A 19,638-nucleotide genomic window follows, 5' to 3' on the forward strand; every position below is an offset into this window, starting at 1 on the left:
TTTGTAAACCGTAATTTGAAGTCCATTTGTGGTTAGAACCACTTAATTAGCCTAATGAGGTCACAAGATGGCGGCAAAAGATCCACGATGGTGTTGCTTGGGTGTAGGCAAATCTGGTCCTAAAGAGCTGACCAACAGTAATATACTCATTCCTCACTATATCACGGTTCACCTTTCACGGCCTCACTACTTCACGGATTTTTTTACAGTGCATTGTGTTATGGCTTCAGACGAAATACACACTACAGAGCGGAGTCAGGCCACCATATAGTACGTACTGATGATATTATTTTACTGTAGTAATCTGGAAGGAAGTGTTTACTTCTCTTTGTTAAACAAATACTTTGGCCTGAAACAAAGTCGGTCCTTTGGTTTCAATGTTATACTTGTATAATAATGGCAAAAAAAAAAATGGTTTCCACTCCACGGATTTCACCTATCACGGGTTCTTTTCAGAACATAACCCCAGCAAAAAACGAGGGATTACTGTATACCCAATTAAAGATTACCAGAACTCTTTTTCTTACAAACAGAAGTAGCAGTCAAGCCGCAAAGGTTTTTGCCTCATGAAAAGGACCCATAAACACACAGTTGAAACACGGTGTGACTTTCTCACTGGCAAAAAAAAAAGTACGGGTGGTCGGGACATATTATGCTCGGGGTGGGCAAAGAAAAACTTTGCTTGGGTCTAGGCTGACACCTGTTGGATGACATGTTGGGCCCCCAATTAGGGATGTGGCGAATCTGTACACACGTCAGTGTGGAGTTTTATGGGGGAAAATGTACAAAAATATTTACGATAATGACTTAAGTGTTGAGAACTTTCAATAAGTACATAAAGAAAGAAAGAAAGAAAGAAAGAAAGAAAGAAAGAAAGAAAGAAAGAAAGAAAGAAAGAAAGAAAGAAAGAAAGAAAGAAAGAAAGAAAGAAAGAAAGAAAGAAAGAAAGAAAGATCATGTACAACAATAACCGTACATGGTGTTGGAGGTTAATTTTTTGCTCTGTTCTAAATATGTTATTATTGTACACTTCTATATATGTGCATTACGTATTATGAACGTTATTGCATATATTTTATTTATGTGTAACGATCTATAGTGGACCTGCAAAGACTCTATTTAGAACCTTACCAGAGGGACTGGAATTTAAAAAAGTATCAGTGAAGTAACAATATGGCAGAAGCAAGGTTAGGGCAGTAAAAAGGGTCAATTGCCTTTTAATAAACACTGAAACAGATTTGTAACTGTTGTAGCATACACAGACTATTATTTAAGACACACCAAAATACAATATAATGACGGTATGTACACACAGTGTATCCTTGAAGGACAAATAACAAAAATAATTCTTTTCATGAGTCTGCATTTTTCTTTCTTTTTCTTAAGGGAAAACAGAGAAGAAACATAATGCTATTTACAAAAGGACAACAACGCACACACATACAAGTTATATAATGCTGGTCCCTGTAATACAGCATCAATGGCAATAATGACAATTTTAGCCTCTCCTCCCCCTCCAAAGAGCACTTTAACCTTCCGCTTCAGATTGGTACGGATACTTCATTTCTTTTCAGCAATGTGGAGCTGTACACTCAAGAAAATCACTTTTTTCTTTTACACATAGACTACAACACTAGGGAAAAAAAACAGAGGCTGATCAGAATTAAGCATTGTCTTTTTTTAAGTTATTATTCAGCTATATGCTTAAAATGTGTGCAAAAAATGCATGTCTTCTTCACCTAAATAAGTCATGACCTGGCTTTGCCATAAATAATAAGCACATTGAATTTGATCTTTAAAAAAAACATGAATTTAACGCTGCCGAGGGTTGCACAAGCTTATTCCACTGCTTTTGTTTTGCTTTTAAAACACAAACGTCACAGTTGTCAGGGGCCATCAAGAACTGAATGCTGCACTCACTTTACGAAAAATTAATGGCTTGAACTAATGAATCAGCAAATTACCCTGAGAACATGACAGCATACAGACAATATGACAATAACGACCAAGATAAATTCATGAATGCTTTTAGAACAGAAAACTGAGTTGTGTTTAGAATTATTGAGAAGACGCGTTGTGATGCTATATTTGACCGGCAGGTGGCGCGCAACCCATACACTCTCTTACGTCTCCTCATACAGACACCAGCAGACACCATAGAATCGGTACAGAGAATTTACAAACATGAGAAACATCCCAAGTATTTGATTTTGACGAAGAGAGGAAATTAATATTCCTCTGTTAGGAAAACACGCTCAAGTTGCAGTGGGGGGGGGGGGGGGGAATATGAAGACATAGTTGGGCCACGCTGAAAGGAAAAAGAGAATTATACTTGGATTCTCTTTTTACAATTCAAAGTAGAAAGAATTTTTTGGCAAAAATATTCAATTACAATTCTTTAAAGACAAAATATGCTACGAGAATGAAACTGTATTTTTGCAGGAATATCATTGTGATTTTGTTTTTGTTCACACTAAAAGCTGTATTTGTTGTAGTATACAGTCATGTCCATATCACGGGAATATCTTTAAAGTCATATTTTCAAGAAAAAAAAATTATATGAGGAAAACAAAGTTTTTGTTCTTTTAAAGAATAAAGGCAGACATTTTTTGTCAGGAAACAAGAATAAAGTTATCTCAGAATAAAGATGTATTTTAAGAAAAAAAATGCAAAATACTGAGGTTATGAGAAAAATTGTCTGTCTAAGAATAAAGTTGGATTTTACTACCCTCCTCAAAAAAGTCGTATCTTTCGAGAATTCTTTTTTTTTTAAATATGTAATGTCATGAGAATGATTTTACGGAATGCTTGCCTTTGACTATAATATATAAGTGTGGAGAAATTCAGTAAACCATTCATTTTTATTTTCTTGTTACGTTTAAACTTTACTTCCCCTACTCGAGGGACCAAGCACTGTGGTGACTAGCGAGAAAAGAAAAATAATAATTGACACCCCCTTAAAAAGGGGTTTATAATTGCTTATACGTCATGAAGGATGGCATCAAAGCACTCCTGTTCTATTTAATAGAGCTTTAGCCTGTATGAATAAGACTCCCCTCACTTCAGCATAGTTATCTGGTACAAAGATACAACGAGATGGCACCAAAGCAATTATTTTATGATACAGGACAAAAACAACAAATAGGCGAATATGCCAGGGAATACTGTATCCATACAAGATTATGACTTTTTTCTTGAAAAATATGTCTTTTACCTTTATAGCATGTCATCTTGCTTTTGTTTTTTTTGGGGGGGGGGGCTGCTTGTTATTTTCCATGTGGCCCAAATACTGCTTGGTGGTAATAAATGGAGGAAAGCAAAAGCAAATATTTCACAGATGAAGTTTTGACAGTTTTAAATCTTGTCACCCACATTAGCATGAGGGAGAGGCGACTCATGATAAGACGTTGACCAGTGTCGCTTCACAAGTTGGTCCACTGATTGTCTCCAGTTCTGTCCCCTCCCGCCAAATACTCTGTTGTTTTGGATTGTCTTAAGTGATTTTAATGGGCTCATAGCCCTACTGTTGCCATCACTGCTTGTCTCTGACTTGCTGCTCACACGATGGAGTCCCAGTCAAAGTCATCATGGATGTCATCAGTAGCCAGCATGCGTCTTACCTGGAAGTGTCCTGGCGGCAACATGTGCTGGCTCAGCTGGCTGTGATGCCCTGAACACAAGGCACAGACAAAGATGTTAGTCATTTTACACAAACAAGGGATTAAATCTTAACAAATTACAAGTGATAAATATTTTTTATGAATAAAAACACTTTCTCCAGTTGCTCCAGTATCATTTTAACAATCAAACACAGAACAAAATACCAAAATAAAGCAATAATCACATTTTAGTTGCCGATTCCCAATTTGGAGGAAAACCACTAGATTACGACATTAATCACAGTGTTTTTGTACTGATTATGTTAATATGTGTTGGGTCATCTAAAAGAAGAGTTTGTAAGTGAGCCCAGAACCATACTTTCCTTAATCCAGGTTTAAAATGATTGTCACCATTTGCTGATATGAAGTTACCTTATTCCTCAAAATCATGTAACACTAGCGCACGCACGCACGCACACACACACACACACACACACACACACACACACACACACACACACACACACACACACACACACACACACACACACACACACACACACACACACACACACACACACACACACACACACACACACACACACACACACACACACACACACACACACACACACACACACACACACACACACACACACACACACACACACACACACACACACACACACACACACACACACACACACACACACACACACGCTAAATAAAAAACATATATACACACACATGCATAAAATAAAACACACACACACTTACACACACCTGGTAAGAGCGTGACGGAGGAGTCCACCGTCATGGTGGGAGCTGTGCTGCTAATGGGAGGCATGTGGGGGTATCCAGGTGGGCCCATCAGAGACGGAATGTTCGGTCTGGAGTCCATGTACAGGTTTCCTGTGGGCGCACACGTAAAAAGGGCCAATGACTAACACACACACACACACACACACATAAACTGTCTGTGCTGAAGGACTCTGCGACCATAATTTCCCAGTCGTCAACACTGAGCAACAGCCACAATTCCCTGGTAAATGTGTAACACAATCACAATGGCACAGCAAGTGTAATTCAGCTTCAAGGCCTCCACTCCATTGCGCACAGTGTAGTAGAGCAAACCTGACTTGTGTCTTCATGTTCATAGTCACACGTGGAGGAGCACCCATTTAAGCCTGTGCAGCATTTCTCCAGCATGCAATATTTCACTAAAGACACTAGACTCATGTTTTTCCCTCTTGATGTTGTTGTTTTTATTCTCTGCAATACTGGACAAAATCAATTCACACTACATATGTGGCTAGTTAAGCGTAAGTGCATCCCACTATAACATAGAGTACACACACGCAGTAGGAGTGGGAGTTGTCCAACACTCAAGGTCACAGTTTAATTGATTTTTTTAACAAACCACAAACACAAGAGATTCTGGGTTTGAATATCAGCATAGCCCCGCCTATGCATGTTCTCCCCCTGCTTGCGTGGATTTTTGCAAAGTACTCTGACGACCTCCCACATTCTCAAAACATGTGTGCTATGTTCATTGAAATATTTTATATAATTGTAAACTGTGAACCTGACATTCTAATGAGGACAAGTGCTCTAGAAAAGGTTGCTTAATAAAAGTAATCCACAGACTTTAACCACTAGGTGGAGATTATAATATAAAGTATAAAGCATTGTATAAAGAATCACACTCACGTACAGATATCTTCTGGTGCTGATCTTTTATTTATTTAATTAAGCATTTTAAAAATAACTTGGCTAAAGACGTGTGTGATCACTATTGGAAAACAACCATTCCCAGCACTGGAAATTTCAAGTCCTCACTTAGGATTACAAACCTGTTTGAATGAGTTGACCGTGCTGATTGTGCTGGCCGGCCTTGGGGTGGATGGCGCTGTGCGGCTGAGCTGGGTGCTGCGGTGCCCTGGGCGCTGCTGGCTGCGCGACCTGAGGTTGGGAAAGGGCAGAGCCCTGAGGTGGGATGACGCCCGTGGCCGCGAAAAACTGGTTGACGGACGAACACAGGTCAGCTATCTGAGAGGCATCCAGGGACCAGTTGTTGAGCTCCGCCTGACGCATGCTCTCCTTCAGGCCTGCCTCAGATAGACAGAGAGGGTGAGAATTATTTGTCCATCACACACGTTGACTGCAAACCGCTTGCACTTGGTCCCATCGGAGCTTGCTGCTCTGCAAAGGTTAGATGCGGGCTTGCCGGACTGCGTGACAGCAGTGTGAGTGGGGTCAAGCGCAACTGAAGAGGGAGAGGATGGAGAGAGTCTGGGTGTTATGGGACCAGCTGTCATCATCCAATCATGCGCGAACGTTGCTGGCTTTAAACACTGACCAGGAGAGACGGATTTAATTAGATTATTTACATGGCACAACTGGGAGAGCGAAAGAGAAGTGGAATTGTGTGCGCGTGTGTGTGTGTTTGTGTGTGTGTGTGTGTGTGTGTGTGCGTGCGTGCGTCGCAACCTCTCAGATGCAGGCTAATGACCTTTATTAGGCCAGGGCCATTACATTGTTATAATATAACAAGGGCCTAACTACATCATCAAAGTATAATCAAAATAACGAATGAGATTCATAAGAAGTGGATCCATTCTAAATGCGAACTCGGTAAATGACTATTGTTATCGAGTTAAACTCACGAATAGTATCATTTGGTACCACCAAAAAGTTGGTGAGAGAGGCCATCAGCTGAGCTGCAAAAATGTATCAATTTTTCCAAGTTGACAAGATGGGGGCTGGCGGAAGCTGATGGAGAGTGAATGCCTACCTAACGTATTTGGAGACGTCTCTCCCAAAAGTTTCATTTCCATTATGAATGGTTTAAGATATAAATCCTTGTGAACTCTAAATCTAAATATACTCCCAACTATTATCCTCATTGTGTATAGATCTGATAAACTCTGCCTTGAGGCCAAGTGACCTGCATTGTGTAAGTTGGCTAAGAAAGAATTTGATCATTTGTTTGATGAAATTTGAAGTAAAAGCAGATTGGAGAGCAGAAGAGAAATGTTGCTGGTATGCCATTCTATTCCTCTCCATACCCCATTGAATATTCCTATTAGCGTGAATGGCTTTACCTTGAAACGGAGAGAGGTCTACATCAGCCCAATTGTAACTTGTTGCAATGCGGCAGCTTTCCTTCAGCCAGTCGAGGTTTGGGTACCAATCCGGAGTCATGCCTGAAAGAAAGACGAAGGTGAAAATGTGTATACAGGAACCTATCCCAGCTGACTTGGGGCAGTAGTCGGGGGACACCCGGAACTGGTCGCTGGCCAATTGCAGGGCCACACATACTAGACAAACAACCGTTTGCACTCACACCTACGGACGATTTGGAGTTGTCAATCGGCTTTCCATGCATGTTTTGGAACATGGGAGGAAACCCGGCACCTCTGAACTGGGAGGTGGACGTGCTAACCAGTGCCCCATTGTGCCGCCTGTTTTTTTTTTCTTCCTTTTTTTTTCAGGTCCCAGGTATACCCCACATCTTATCCAAAGTCACCCTGGACGGACTCCAGCTTTTGTGCCACCCTAATGAGGACAAATTAAAGATGGATGCATGGATGGACGTCAGTTCCGAAGTAAACCACAAGGAGGCGCAGCTCCACACAGAAATATTCCAATCACAGATCTGCTGTGCCAGACAGCCAGATAGCTTATATCCATACTTACCTTGAAAAACAAAATTACAAATTGAAATATAATAGGTGAATATTCGCCGGTTTAATTCTTAAGAGTTTTCTTGATACCACATGACACGCGCACACACACTAACTGAGGAGGTGCAAAAGAGCGGGGTATGATATGAGAAGGAAGCACGTTGTTGAAAGCCTCAGTCGTGCACTTACTGCTCATATGAACCTCTGTGAGACGTGACAGTGCAATCTAAAAGCGATGAACGCGTGCAGAAAGACACAAATACAGTCCACTCCACACTGTGGAATTGGAATAAGGGTAGAATTACGGCTTGGCTTTGAGTGGCATCAATATTTATTAAATATGAAACATAATGGATAATGTGCACTGGCAGAAAGTGTTGCTTTTATAAGACTCAGTCAAAAAGTATGGAGGAGACCAACAAGCTACACAGAGCGGCTTGGGTTGTTCTTTTTATTTTTGCTCTGAAAGATGTGAAACTTACTTTCTAAACGATTATGAGGACCATTGTGAGGAGATGAATTTGATTCAAGAGGGCAGTTTGTGTGTCTCACCTGTCGTGGGACAACTCTGTCCACTGTGACTCTGGTGGGAAAGAGATGGGTGCTGGCCGTGGGTAGACAGGTGATGCTGAGGGTGGTGGGCGTGGTGATGGTTGTGTTGATGATGGTGGCCGCCACTCCCCGTGCTGCCGCTGCCTCCGTTCCCCGCACCAGGTGAGTGCTGATATGAGCAGGCTGTCCGAGCAGAATGGTTCGAGTCCCCGGGCATAACCATCAACGCTGTTGGGAACACAAAACATATGCTAGATGACATCACCGACAAACACCTTGAAAATTAATTTTTCCAAAATGCTACCGTGGGAAACGGCAAAAACAACGTTGCATTACATTGTATGCATCAGTCAGAAGCAGACATCAATGGACGAGAATGAGGCTCTCCAGTATATTCAGCAAAGTAAGGAGATTCATTTTGTACAATTTAGTTTAGATCCAAATTGGGCAGCCATTAAAGATCTTGTTAAATATAAACATTCACATAAACATTATTAACATTAGTAGGTAGTAGGTTTTACTTCCTTTTCTTACATTATATTTTTTTATCTCCAACAACTTTCCGTTAGCAATTACAATTTGCTCCCATTTGTTGTTTTCCAAACAAAAAACTAATAGGTTATAAATAAAACATGCTATTTTGACCTAAAACACATTTACCAATCACACTACCTTTCCATCCGATGAACTTTTATGTCCATGGATAGTTTCTGTGGATGATGGGTTTTCTCACATGCAAATTATCATCATGTAGAAGCCATGTTTCTTTTTATACCATGGGATGGCGTTAGAAACCTCACATATTTTGCTTGAGGTCATCGTGTAGCCTTCAGGCATCCCGAAGGCATCTTCCATCTCACTTGCCATAATGGCAGCTAAAAACATGGCCACCCTGTCTGCTCTTTATTGACGTACATTTCCTTGAATAAGGCTCATCTGGTAAAGTAATTATCAAACTTGTCAAGCTTGGTATGATTGATTTAAACAGATAGGATGATCTGATATAAATTGTGTAAAATATTTCCATAAAAAAATAAACCTCAAATATTTTCCCAACTGAAATAGTTACTCATTCAAAGCATGCACAATATACCAATTTACTTTTTGGATTTTAGCAGAATACATTGTTTCACATATGTACCTTGTGAAATTGGCATGAATATAAACTGTAAAATAAATGTATAGCTTCTCCCTTCGTACACAGTGATGTGTTTTGAAATATTTTGATTTACAGCGTTTCAGTGAACGCTTTTTAGCGAAGACACATTTCATGTTTTTTTTCATGTGATTCTTCGCCAAAGATGATTAAAGCATCTTTCTAAACGTGACTCACTTGGCACATGTACATCACCTTGCCGACCTGTTGCCGACATTTGTCTGAACGGCGCGACTGAGACTTCGTCAAAGATCAGTGAAGTGAAACAAGAGGACGGTGGCTCTTTATGTGACCGTCAGTTCATGAAGAGTGTGACAAGTCCTCGAGAGGGGACGTTCGCTGCTGCCAACAGAGAGTCATTTTGCTTTACCTGCCTATAAAAGTGATTTTGTTTTATTCAGTCTTTTATCCCCTTTGCTCTCTGCCAACCCGCTCGTCACTTCAACGTCCTTTTATCCACTTTCTTTTTAACTTCCAACCCCTTTGTGGTGTGTATTTTCAATGCTCCGTTTTATGTCTTCGTCTTACAGCTTTCAAGATCTAGTAAATGTCTTTTTTAATTTTTACAGTGACTTTGATAGATTCAATTCATGTATTCAATGATACATTGGATTAATAGCCTACCATAGTCACTGCTTTTGTCCAGATTTCGCTTTGAACGATATGAAATTTTAAGATGGGCCAAACGTTGAAAATGAAAATGGAATTTGGAACATGCCCACTAGGTACTGCGGCTGCACTTTAAGCGGACTTTCAAAACGAGTGTATGTGACACTTGGCCCACAATTCCATTTGTATCTGAGGCAATACTCATACCTTTTAGCTGATTTGACACAGTGATACAATTTCAACGCAGTGCTAAATACCGTCTGAATAGGAGGCCGTGTTCGCTGTGCGTGTGAAGGTACATTAAGGCAAACATGGGTGACAAAACTTTTATCTGACTGCAAATTATACTCTGCTCACGCTGCGCTGCTCGACTCCAGCCGAGCGCCCGTCACAAAGCCACCCTGCGGCACATTGAAAAAAGAACATTTATCGATGTATCAATTTAAGTATCACTTCAGTTGTCCTGTCACAGTTTAAATTTATAACATGTTGTGTTTGCAAGAAGGAGTTGTGCATTTGTGGTCATTTTTTTCTAACTTATAGTATCATCAATATGCGGTTGTGTATTTCTTTTTTCATATTAACATCACGCCCCTTAATCCGCCTGCACATGAGCAATGTGGCTGAACTCTCCCACAGCGTGTGAGGTTCAGCAATTAGTGTTCATAAGTGGATGATAGTCTGCCGCTGGTTTTACGGCGATTAAAACATTTTAATCATTGTTGCTCAGTGTCAAAACATTGCAAATACAGAATACATATATTGTGTTTTAAAAGAGTCATTATAGTACTACTATACTACTATATTTATCATTTCTGTCTGTGGATGAGATAATGAATCTTGAACGCTCTGTCGCCAAAATGGACGCGCATCGCGAGCAGTGCACTATAGAGTAGACTATTTATTCGAGGTGCTCCATCAAGATCATTATCATCATTTTATCTTTTTTGTCTGTGCGTTTCAGACGAGAAATGGAAGGAATCCTCGCCGTGTATCCAGCAGATGCACAACATGCTTCTCAGAAGAAAGAATATCATGCCTCTGGAGGAAACAGAGAGAGCGAGAGGGGAGGTTGATCAGAGGGTGGTGGGATGCAGGGAAGGCCCAAGTGGGAGGAGGCCGGGTGACCTGAAAGCTTCAGGAAGCAATTAGCGAGATGCTTCACAAACTTTAGAAGCAATCTAATTAGCTTCTATCAAAGCTGCAGATGTGTTTGTCTTTTTCTTGCCTTCCGATGAAGTCTTCGCTCTTAATTGCCTTTGCTCGTTTGACTGAGCGGGCCGTAAAATGCAGATATGCGGAACAGCAGATTGTTTGTTTATTAAAATACAATAGAGGCAGCGTGTGCTGGGAGGTTAATGCCGCAACGCTTCCCGTGCTGTGAAAGCAATATTAAAGTTGCACATCAATTTCAAGAGCTTAAGCTTGACAGTTAATTATGTGCAGGAAGTCTGACATGGAGAGGTTTTTTTTTTGCCCCCGTGAACGAGTGTAAGTGCAGACATCAGACAGGCAAACACGAGCAGATAAAGTGTAGTCCGACGACAAGACGAGCGCCGACACCCACCTTGCTGCGAGAACGACAGCTCAAAGACACACTTGTACAGGCTTCGGAAGGACGCGCTCAAGTCCTCAAAGTCCGAGAAGCAAAGGTGCTTGTCCCGCGACTCTGGCACGGGCAGAGCATACTGGGGTTGCGGAGGAGGAGGGGGAGGCCGTGCGGGCTGCTGAAGACTCAAGGACTGGGACGAAGGCTCGGAGTGACTACTCGCCTGTGGGAGACGGAGGAACAAACCGTGTGCAAATGTTAGTGAATAAATATAATTATACAGTAAACTATTATTGGTGGGGGATATTAATTACATGAAAAGTTTCAATCCTAACGCTAGCACAGAGTTTGATCCTCATTTTGCAACAATTAAAAATTCAATCTAAATGGAAAAAATAGTCAGTTTCACATTCTTTCCCACCATCTTGTAGCATCTATAGGCAATTACAATTCCATTTTGGGGAAATGTCAAATTCTCACGGGTTTTCACAATTTGCAGCAGGGCTTGGCCCCTATCCCCTGCAAAGAGTTGAATTTTAATGGCTACTTAAAAAGAAGGCATTTCTTCTCCATCTGAATGCCGCTGACTTACTCCCCTCATCCCAGCTGTCATCTTCCTCAGCATCCACCCTTCTACAAAAGCACTTTGCTTTTATCCCTTTTCAATTTGAAACACACTTAGCATGACGCATCCTCCTAGCATTCAACCTCCAGCCAATAATCGTGGACTTTCCATCAAGTGCATCATTGTCGGCAAGCTATCGCTCAGCGGTAATCACAGGCAACCAGGAGGGGATCACCTACGACAGGTAATAAGACCCAACTAACTCCCGAGCCGAGGCCATCCGGCCACACGGCATACAGTATGAGGTGTGAAATGACAAATGTAGGAAAGCAACGGGGTGGAGGGGTAGTAGAAAACAAAAGAAGGCCTGGTGAAATGAGAGGTTGATGAGATCGATGAGATTGAGCTGACCTTTGCTCATGCAGGTGGGGATACACAGGAAAAAGATGAGTGACACACACGATGAACAGATATTCTTCTTTAGTGCTGCACTTACTTTGGGGTAAAAGTCTTTTTGGACTTGATGATAACGTTTTATTTCCTTTGAAGGGGCAGAAACCACAAATATACTTTTAACATCTTGCCAGCACAGCATTATGGGAATTGGAAATGGTGGCTGCACTGACTGACCATTCATCTAAATTTGTATACTTGAAGTGACTCGACAGAAAAGGCACAGAAATGCTATTTTGCAAGAAGACATGTAAAAGAATCCCAAAATGACGTCTTACCGGGGTGTAGTTGTGCATACTGCTGCCACCGGTCACGGTAGAGTTCATGCTGTTCAGATTGATGGATGTCATGCTCTGCTCAGAGAGACTGTTGCTCAGGCTGCCGGGGCTCTCACAGTCGTCAGCTTTCGGGCTGTACAGTGCTACCTGCATGCACATACACAGGTATCTTAATTTTATTTTAGTTTGTCGCCTTTTACTCGGACAATCGATGATCTCCGATGTAAAAATTGCGTCAAACATGTCATGTGTGTGCCTCTCTGTGGCGACTCCTGACAGGGAAGACCCGAAAGCTGCTGCTTCTTCTACTTCTTCTTATCGCGTACACTGCAGTTCTAAAGTCTTTCCACTGGCTCCCGTTTAGCTACAGAATAGACTAGTTCTGCTACTGGTCAATAAATTATTGTATGTTTTAACTCCCGAATATTTCTTTTTTTTAAAATGCCCATGGAATATGAATCCAATAGGGCTCGGAGGCCTGCAGACTCAATTAGTGGACCCCAGAGCTCAAAGTAAACATAGCATTTAGCTGTTAGGCTGCTACAAATGGAATAACCAGATTTTTTTTGTCCTGGTTGTGCTTGAGCTCTTTTAAAGCGTATTTCAAACCAATTAAATAAAATGTTTTTCTTATCTCCTGTCATCTAGTTTGTTTTCAAAAACTTTTATTTTTTTAAAGCATATTGCGTTGTGTATGAAATTAATTATCTAAATAATGCTGCCTTTCCTTGATGCACAGATTATGTGTAACCACAGCTAACTTTACAATTACCACTTCTGTTTTATCTGATGGTGACCGATTGGAAAGCTTTTAAAAGCGATGCCTCGGGATTGCGTTGAATCCCAAATCTTGTTTGGCTGCGTTGTCAGAGTGGTGAAACAGCATCGGTGCTGCCTTTGGGCTACATTTAATTGTTCAGACAAATGAGACACAAAGACTGAGTAAGACAAGTACATCAAAGTCTGTTGCAGCGCGCCAATATGTTGAGGTGTGGGCCTTGTCGCAGCAAAAAAATGTACACTCAAGTGATTTATGAAGGCATTTTAAGCTTTGCATATAAACAGAATGCCATCCATCTTTTCACTGTCTATTTTGCTGATGGTTTTCAAGGTCACGAGTGGCATTGGGGCTGACTTATGGAGAGAGTCGGGGTACACCCTCGACTGTGCTAAGGGCTACTGTGAATGAGGTATTGACCAGTATGTTTTTGCTACAACAGAATTAAGAGATTAGCTTTCGACGTGCTTGGATGCAATTGCTAATTGATGAATGTGTGACATATTGATGGCCACCTTTCTGTCAAGATGTGGGAGGGGACCGGTGACGTGTGCTTCGTCCTTCCAATCACTGGATCACTGTCATAGCAAAATGCGTCAGCGTCTATGACGAGCTGTCCTTGAAGATCATTGGGAAGTAGCACACAACTGTGTGAGGGAAGCAATAATCTATTCTTTTCTTTTCTTGTTTTTTGCACGCCTAAAACATTTTAATGGTGTTCGACTAATTCCGGGCTGCTGAATCCAAAAATGACATCTGTTGAATAAGCTTTAGTTTTTGAGATATTGGCAGATTTTTTATTATAATTAACTGATTGATAATTCATTTGGAAATATCCAAAATACGCATTTTCAAATTAAAGTGAAACACGTTTGTTGTTTCATCCTAATACTGTCAAATTTTCTGAGATTTTCCTTGGTATTGAAACATGATTTACATGTACTGTAGAAGGCTCTCTGTGATAGCCATCTTTCATAATATTGCTTCATAAATGACCCTCACAAAAGGTCAGAACATGCGACGTGTTGTGAAAGCTGTTGCTGCCGCGACCGCACAAACTCTCTGTTTGATCGAGGTCAGGTGTCATGTACCACACACAAAATCCCTGCAAGACTGCAATAGCTCAACCGTGATATTACGGTGGTTACTGGCGTGTTACTCAAATTTGAAAGCTTAAGTGTAAGAAAAGGTAACTCTTTGTCACTATTTACTCATTAAAATAATTCAAAGTAGAAAAGCAAGAGGCATACGTGCATCCGCTCTACCTTGTTTGTCACCGCGTTGAGGGCCAGAGTGGGAGACGCTCCACCTGACATGATGCAGTCCATTCGCAGAGACTCCGACTCCAAGCTGTAAGGGGTTGACGCCTGCAATGAGAGATAGAAGCAATACATTTTTATAATATGAATTACTAAATGCTCAATAGAACAGAAGTGTTTTGCTTTAAACATGTTTACTGTTCTACTTATTTAAAGGAAAGACCAAAAGTTTAAGACATTGCAGGGTGAGCGATAGGCCGAGAGAAAGAGAGAGCGAAAAAAATAGCCTAAATGTGCTACTTATTGAATTGGGAAGGAGAGGTTTCCCTTCTTAAGTTACGGTATATTATTCATCCAGTTTGATAGCAACTTCAACATCACATTCCCATTAAATGTGCATATCAATAACAGAGTTAGTGTTAACCTGGTATTTCTCTTACAGTCTGTGTTAAAGTGCAGATTTACAATATTTTTTGTAGAATAACATCAGATTATTGTTATTTTTTTAGAGAAAGTTAGAAAAAGAATGCCCATATCGCCCAGCCCGACTCTTGTCTTTACGACTGCAACTCTACCCTCTTGGGTCCCCCTCCGCTGCATGCATGTCATCACATAAGGCACCTCCTGCCATTCTTCAGCAACTTCACTAGCTAACGAACAAATTTACAGCTCAATTCAAGCTGCTCTTTTACACCTTCAACGCCATTCACAATATTGCACGTCCACACCTGCATGACCACATTACCACTCAGATCTGCCTCCTGACTGATGATTCTACTTCCCTTGTCAGACCTTCATCCACTCCGTTCCCAAGCTCTGGAACTCTTTGCCTCAAGACCTCCGACGCATCTCAGTCTCTCTTACCACTTTCAAATCTGAACTCACACACACCTATTTAAGATCACCTAGTCTCTTTATTCTGGACTGCATGTGTTTGTTTTATATCTCCTGTATAATTCAGCTCTTACTGTTGTTTTATTGTTGTGCAGTGTCCTTGGGGTCTCAAAAGGCCCTTGCAGATAAAATGTATTATTAATATTAAAATAACCTTTTTAAAGCTCAAAGCCGTTAACAGTTAATACTGACGTAGCTTCCACCACAATCGGCTCCATAACAACCGATTGGGCCCAGTCACAACAGATTAATATGAAAGTGAGCAAATGCCCACCAAAAATCAAGTTGCAGCGCTATATATTATTTCTGCACTGTAATTTATAGGAACCTTAAACCTTAACATTTAATATAGTTTTCGACTTCTACCGCTTTAATAATTCTTTGTGATGATAAGTGTCAGCTGTGTCCAATTCATCTCGACTGTATCCTCCTCAGCTAAAAGTAGGTCCAAGTTGTGGCGGGGGAAGCAAGCATGGCGACACTGATGGATGAATGAATGGGCGCTGCAATTAATTATGAAAATGGTTCCAACTCAAAAATGTGATATTTTTCACCGAATTTTGGTCCAACTTTTGGGTGTTGGAACTCGAAAGTACCACTTGACATTTGATATTGTCTACTATGCGCCAATGTCCTTTTGTGCGTTTCTTCCATTTACTCATACATAAAAGCATAGTTCAAATATGATCTCTGTTGATTAGAAATATGCAGAAGGGGGTGAGAGTAAAAATGAGAGAGGAAATGAAAAGTGACATTGCTTATGAGAAATGTCTGAATGTTACAAATTTATGATTACGTCGGGAGCCTCTTGAATCACCAGACCGCCCGCGGCCGCAACTCTGTAAACTATTTGATGCGTGCTTCGTTTAAATTGCCGGACACTTAAGTGACCCACAAAGTGGACACATTGCACGCACTAACATGCATCAAGGCATCCTCATGCATTATTCAAACATGGTGAATAGATTCAGGAGAGTTCATTGCTTTGTGTCCTCAGAGAGCTGCATAAGGGTTAACGGAATTTGAGGCTACAGGGAACTAGCCAAAGATCAACAAGGGACAAATTCGACACCTGGAAAAAAAGAAAAAGGTGGATTATATTTTTTCAAGCCTGACTCCTTTTAGGGTTCAAGGCTGCTTTCTGTGCTGCCTTCCCAAACTGCTTACAGTAAGAGGATTGGTTGGTAACAATGCAATCTTTAATTTATGATAAACTCCCAAAGAAACAGGATGCTGTCTCCCCGGTGGAGCCAGTTACAAAGCAGACGGGATTCCGTGGAAGAAGGGAAGAGAGATAATTGAGTGGTGGCAGACAATTCCAGAGAGAAGAAAATAAGGAGAGTGATTAAGCTGAGAGATGCAGGTAGGCTGCCTGTCTACACATTTAGACAATGCATGCATACAACCGCTTTTTAGCCCCGCATCCCGCTGACTTAAAGCAAAGAAACAGCCAGACATTTTTAGTAGACTTTTTTTTCTCCCACCCCCCTTTCCTGATGATAACGCCTCGCACTTAAAACCCTCCTGCCTCGCCTCAGCCCAAGTGACAGCCCGCGGTGTGTCTGCCAGCGCTGTAAGCGAGGCGTAAGAAAGGAGGTCGAAAGGCCCATCCATATAAGACGACTTGACAAGCCTCGGAATTAATTAATGTTTGTAATTTGAAAGAAAAAAAATCCCCGGTGAAGAAAATATGTCTAACGGCAGCCCGAGGCTTTGTGTGGTAATTAACTGGAACATAAGAGTGGAATACTCTCCCTCCGCTCCCTCATCTCCTTGTTATCTAGTTCCCCTTGCAGCGTGACTTTTTCCTCTTAGTCTCATCCTCTAATTCCTCCTTGGATGCTCTCCTTTCACCCCTTCCCGTCATTTCTTGTGCCTCCTCTGTCTTTTACCTTCAAAAAGTCTGATTGCGCATTTTGTCACTGCGAGCCCGCCTGAAGCCTAAAAGCCTCCCGTCGGAGATGAGAGCAGGCAGGTATGCGGGCCCAGACGAACGCAGACACACAGACAGACAGACAGACAGCGCGAGAGATAATGATCAAGATTCAGCAGACTGACAGAGACAAACGATGAAAAGAATGCACAAGACTAGCGATGATTAAAAAGTGGTGTGGTTTTCTTGAATGAAATGACATCGCGTTTGTGTGTGTACGTAGTACGTGTGCGTGTGTGTTCACATGTGCTTGTGAACAAAAGAATCACATTCAATAACGGGTGACTCCACACAAATAGGAGAAAGATTTCTCGAGTTCCCATTTAGTCATGCGATAAATCAAGCTAACATCATGTGTGTGTTAAGTTGCCAAACATTGATAATATAAAAGTAAAAACACTGAGAGGTAACCTGTAACATAAATATGTTTTTTCAGTGTTGAATGTACACTAGCACCGTTGTTTCAAGGTTACTAGATGTCCTCTTTTACCAGGACTTATCCATTTTTTTTACATTTTCCAAAAAAAAACATCCAGCCGACAATTAATTTCCTCACAATGTACTATAACTTCTGTCCCACCTTCCAGTCCATTGGTCAAATTTCAGTCACCATCAACAGCACCGGTGATTGATTGTGATGTCACTCTGTCCTCGCCTCCCAATTCAAGGGCGACAGTATTTGTTCATGTATTATGTTCATGAACAGTTTTTAATCATCATTTTGAACATGTAGCCTGAGAGTGCAAAGTTAAAATATGATAAACAAGCATTTAAGGGGTTATTCTTAAAAGTACGCATTTTATTATTTTCTTAAGTGGATCGCAATTTAGATACAAGAAAATGCGAGTTGCAACCCAAAGGTCTAAGCTATGCAAGTGTTGAAGGCAGCATGTTGACAAGGGTGGTAAAATCTAAACTCGGCACTGCGAGCGCACGCAAAAGGCAACGGAATGGAAAATTCACTGGCGACACCATCTCAAGCGGCGTCATCGCTGAAGACGATTAAACAATAAGAACTTGCCGTGCTTACTTGAGGCTGATGAAAGTTTTATTTCTGGATCGCACTGTACCGCAGACGCCTTGCATAGAGCAGTGTGTGAAGCTTTGTGTCATGTGCTTTACAAGCAGTGCAACCATTCATGTCAAGCGAAGGCGTGTGTTGAAAAGGCTCTGTTCATCCACAGTGTTTTCCAGCCCGCAACGACTCATCCACTTCAAGCAACCCCAGGGCCAATTAATGCAGTCATTCCGTAGCTGTACACATATAGGCCAAAGTTATGCCCACCCAAAATGTCTCATTATTTTGGGATATGAGGCAGTGAATGATAGCAGCAATGTAGCCTAGAAAAAAAATAGGTGCAAAGAAGGCGACACACGTGCCATCAAAGGACTTCATTGGCCTTTAAAAACCACTGTCAAAGTTGAATATGGGCAAGGCTGACTGTCACAACCTGACTTGCAGTCCTTGCTGATCTGCAACATAAGTGCGCTAAGTCATTTCAGTAGTTTGACATCGTAGTGTTGATTAACAGTCATTGTCAGTACACACCATCTGAACTTTTAATTGAAAGGAAACAACAACACTTTTTAAATAGTGGCTACGTTAACATGGAATCTTTTATTCAAATTAAAATCCCGATTGGAATAAAAATGCTTCATGTACCCCATTCGGAATATTCTGACCATTCCAATGAAGATTTCATTCCGAATGAGAGGGTTGGCTTATGTTGACTGATTATCCGATCAGCGCGCGTGAAAACACTTATTCTGATCTTTCTGAACAAACCGTGCACATCAGTACACACACACATCATCATCGCATAAGAATGTATAACTTAAAGATCAACACCAGCAAAACATGGAAGTCGCTACGGCTTTCAGGTATACACGACTGACTTTTCCAGAGAGGGAACATTTCTCTTGATTGTGACATTTCATAATCAGTTCATCGGTCACATTGCTGTGAAGGTGGTTGGAAATGAATGCCAATCTAGTTGACTGCAGGTCAAATTGAATCTCTCAGTGCGCTGAGGAGCGTGATAATTATTTTGAAACTGTGCAATGATGATCAGAGTATACCCAGACAACAAGATGACGGCTGGAACGGAGAGCTCACTCTGCTTTCTTTGTATTCGCATTCACAGGTTCACGACTCACCCAGCCGCAGTCTGCTGGGTTGATGCAGAGTTACATATATTTATAGCCACAGTTGCTGTCAATCACTTTCCACAAAAAACATTTCATTTTCCCTCGCATCTACTCAGACGCTTGTACCTGCTGTTTTCTGTGGCGTCTTGAGTATGAAACAAGTCTACCAGCCTGCAATT

General features: G+C 41.3%; 1 protein-coding gene across 3 annotated transcripts in view; it reads right to left on the minus strand.

The window, feature by feature from the left end:
* Positions 1 to 3,235: 3,235 nt before the first annotated feature.
* Positions 3,236 to 19,638, minus strand: part of LOC119115318 (forkhead box protein J3-like) — a 41,394-nt gene continuing 24,991 nt past the window's right edge. For 2 of the 3 annotated variants that reach the window (XM_037239737.1, XM_037239728.1), the window contains exons 5-12: positions 14,491 to 14,592; positions 12,448 to 12,594; positions 11,170 to 11,374; positions 7,838 to 8,065; positions 6,704 to 6,805; positions 5,453 to 5,707; positions 4,377 to 4,511; positions 3,236 to 3,670 (exon numbers count right to left, since the gene is read on the minus strand). In XM_037239737.1, coding sequence (XP_037095632.1) covers positions 3,558 to 3,670; positions 4,377 to 4,511; positions 5,453 to 5,707; positions 6,704 to 6,805; positions 7,838 to 8,065; positions 11,170 to 11,374; positions 12,448 to 12,594; positions 14,491 to 14,592 — 1,287 coding nt within the window. In that variant the 3' untranslated portion in view covers positions 3,236 to 3,557. The remainder of the gene's footprint in view (positions 3,671 to 4,376; positions 4,512 to 5,452; positions 5,708 to 6,703; positions 6,806 to 7,837; positions 8,066 to 11,169; positions 11,375 to 12,447; positions 12,595 to 14,490; positions 14,593 to 19,638) is intronic. The other variant, XM_037239748.1, reaches the window with a different exon arrangement.

The sequence above is a fragment of the Syngnathus acus genome, chromosome 2 (genome assembly GCF_901709675.1).
Source record: "Syngnathus acus chromosome 2, fSynAcu1.2, whole genome shotgun sequence".
NCBI lineage: Eukaryota > Metazoa > Chordata > Actinopteri > Syngnathiformes > Syngnathidae > Syngnathus > Syngnathus acus.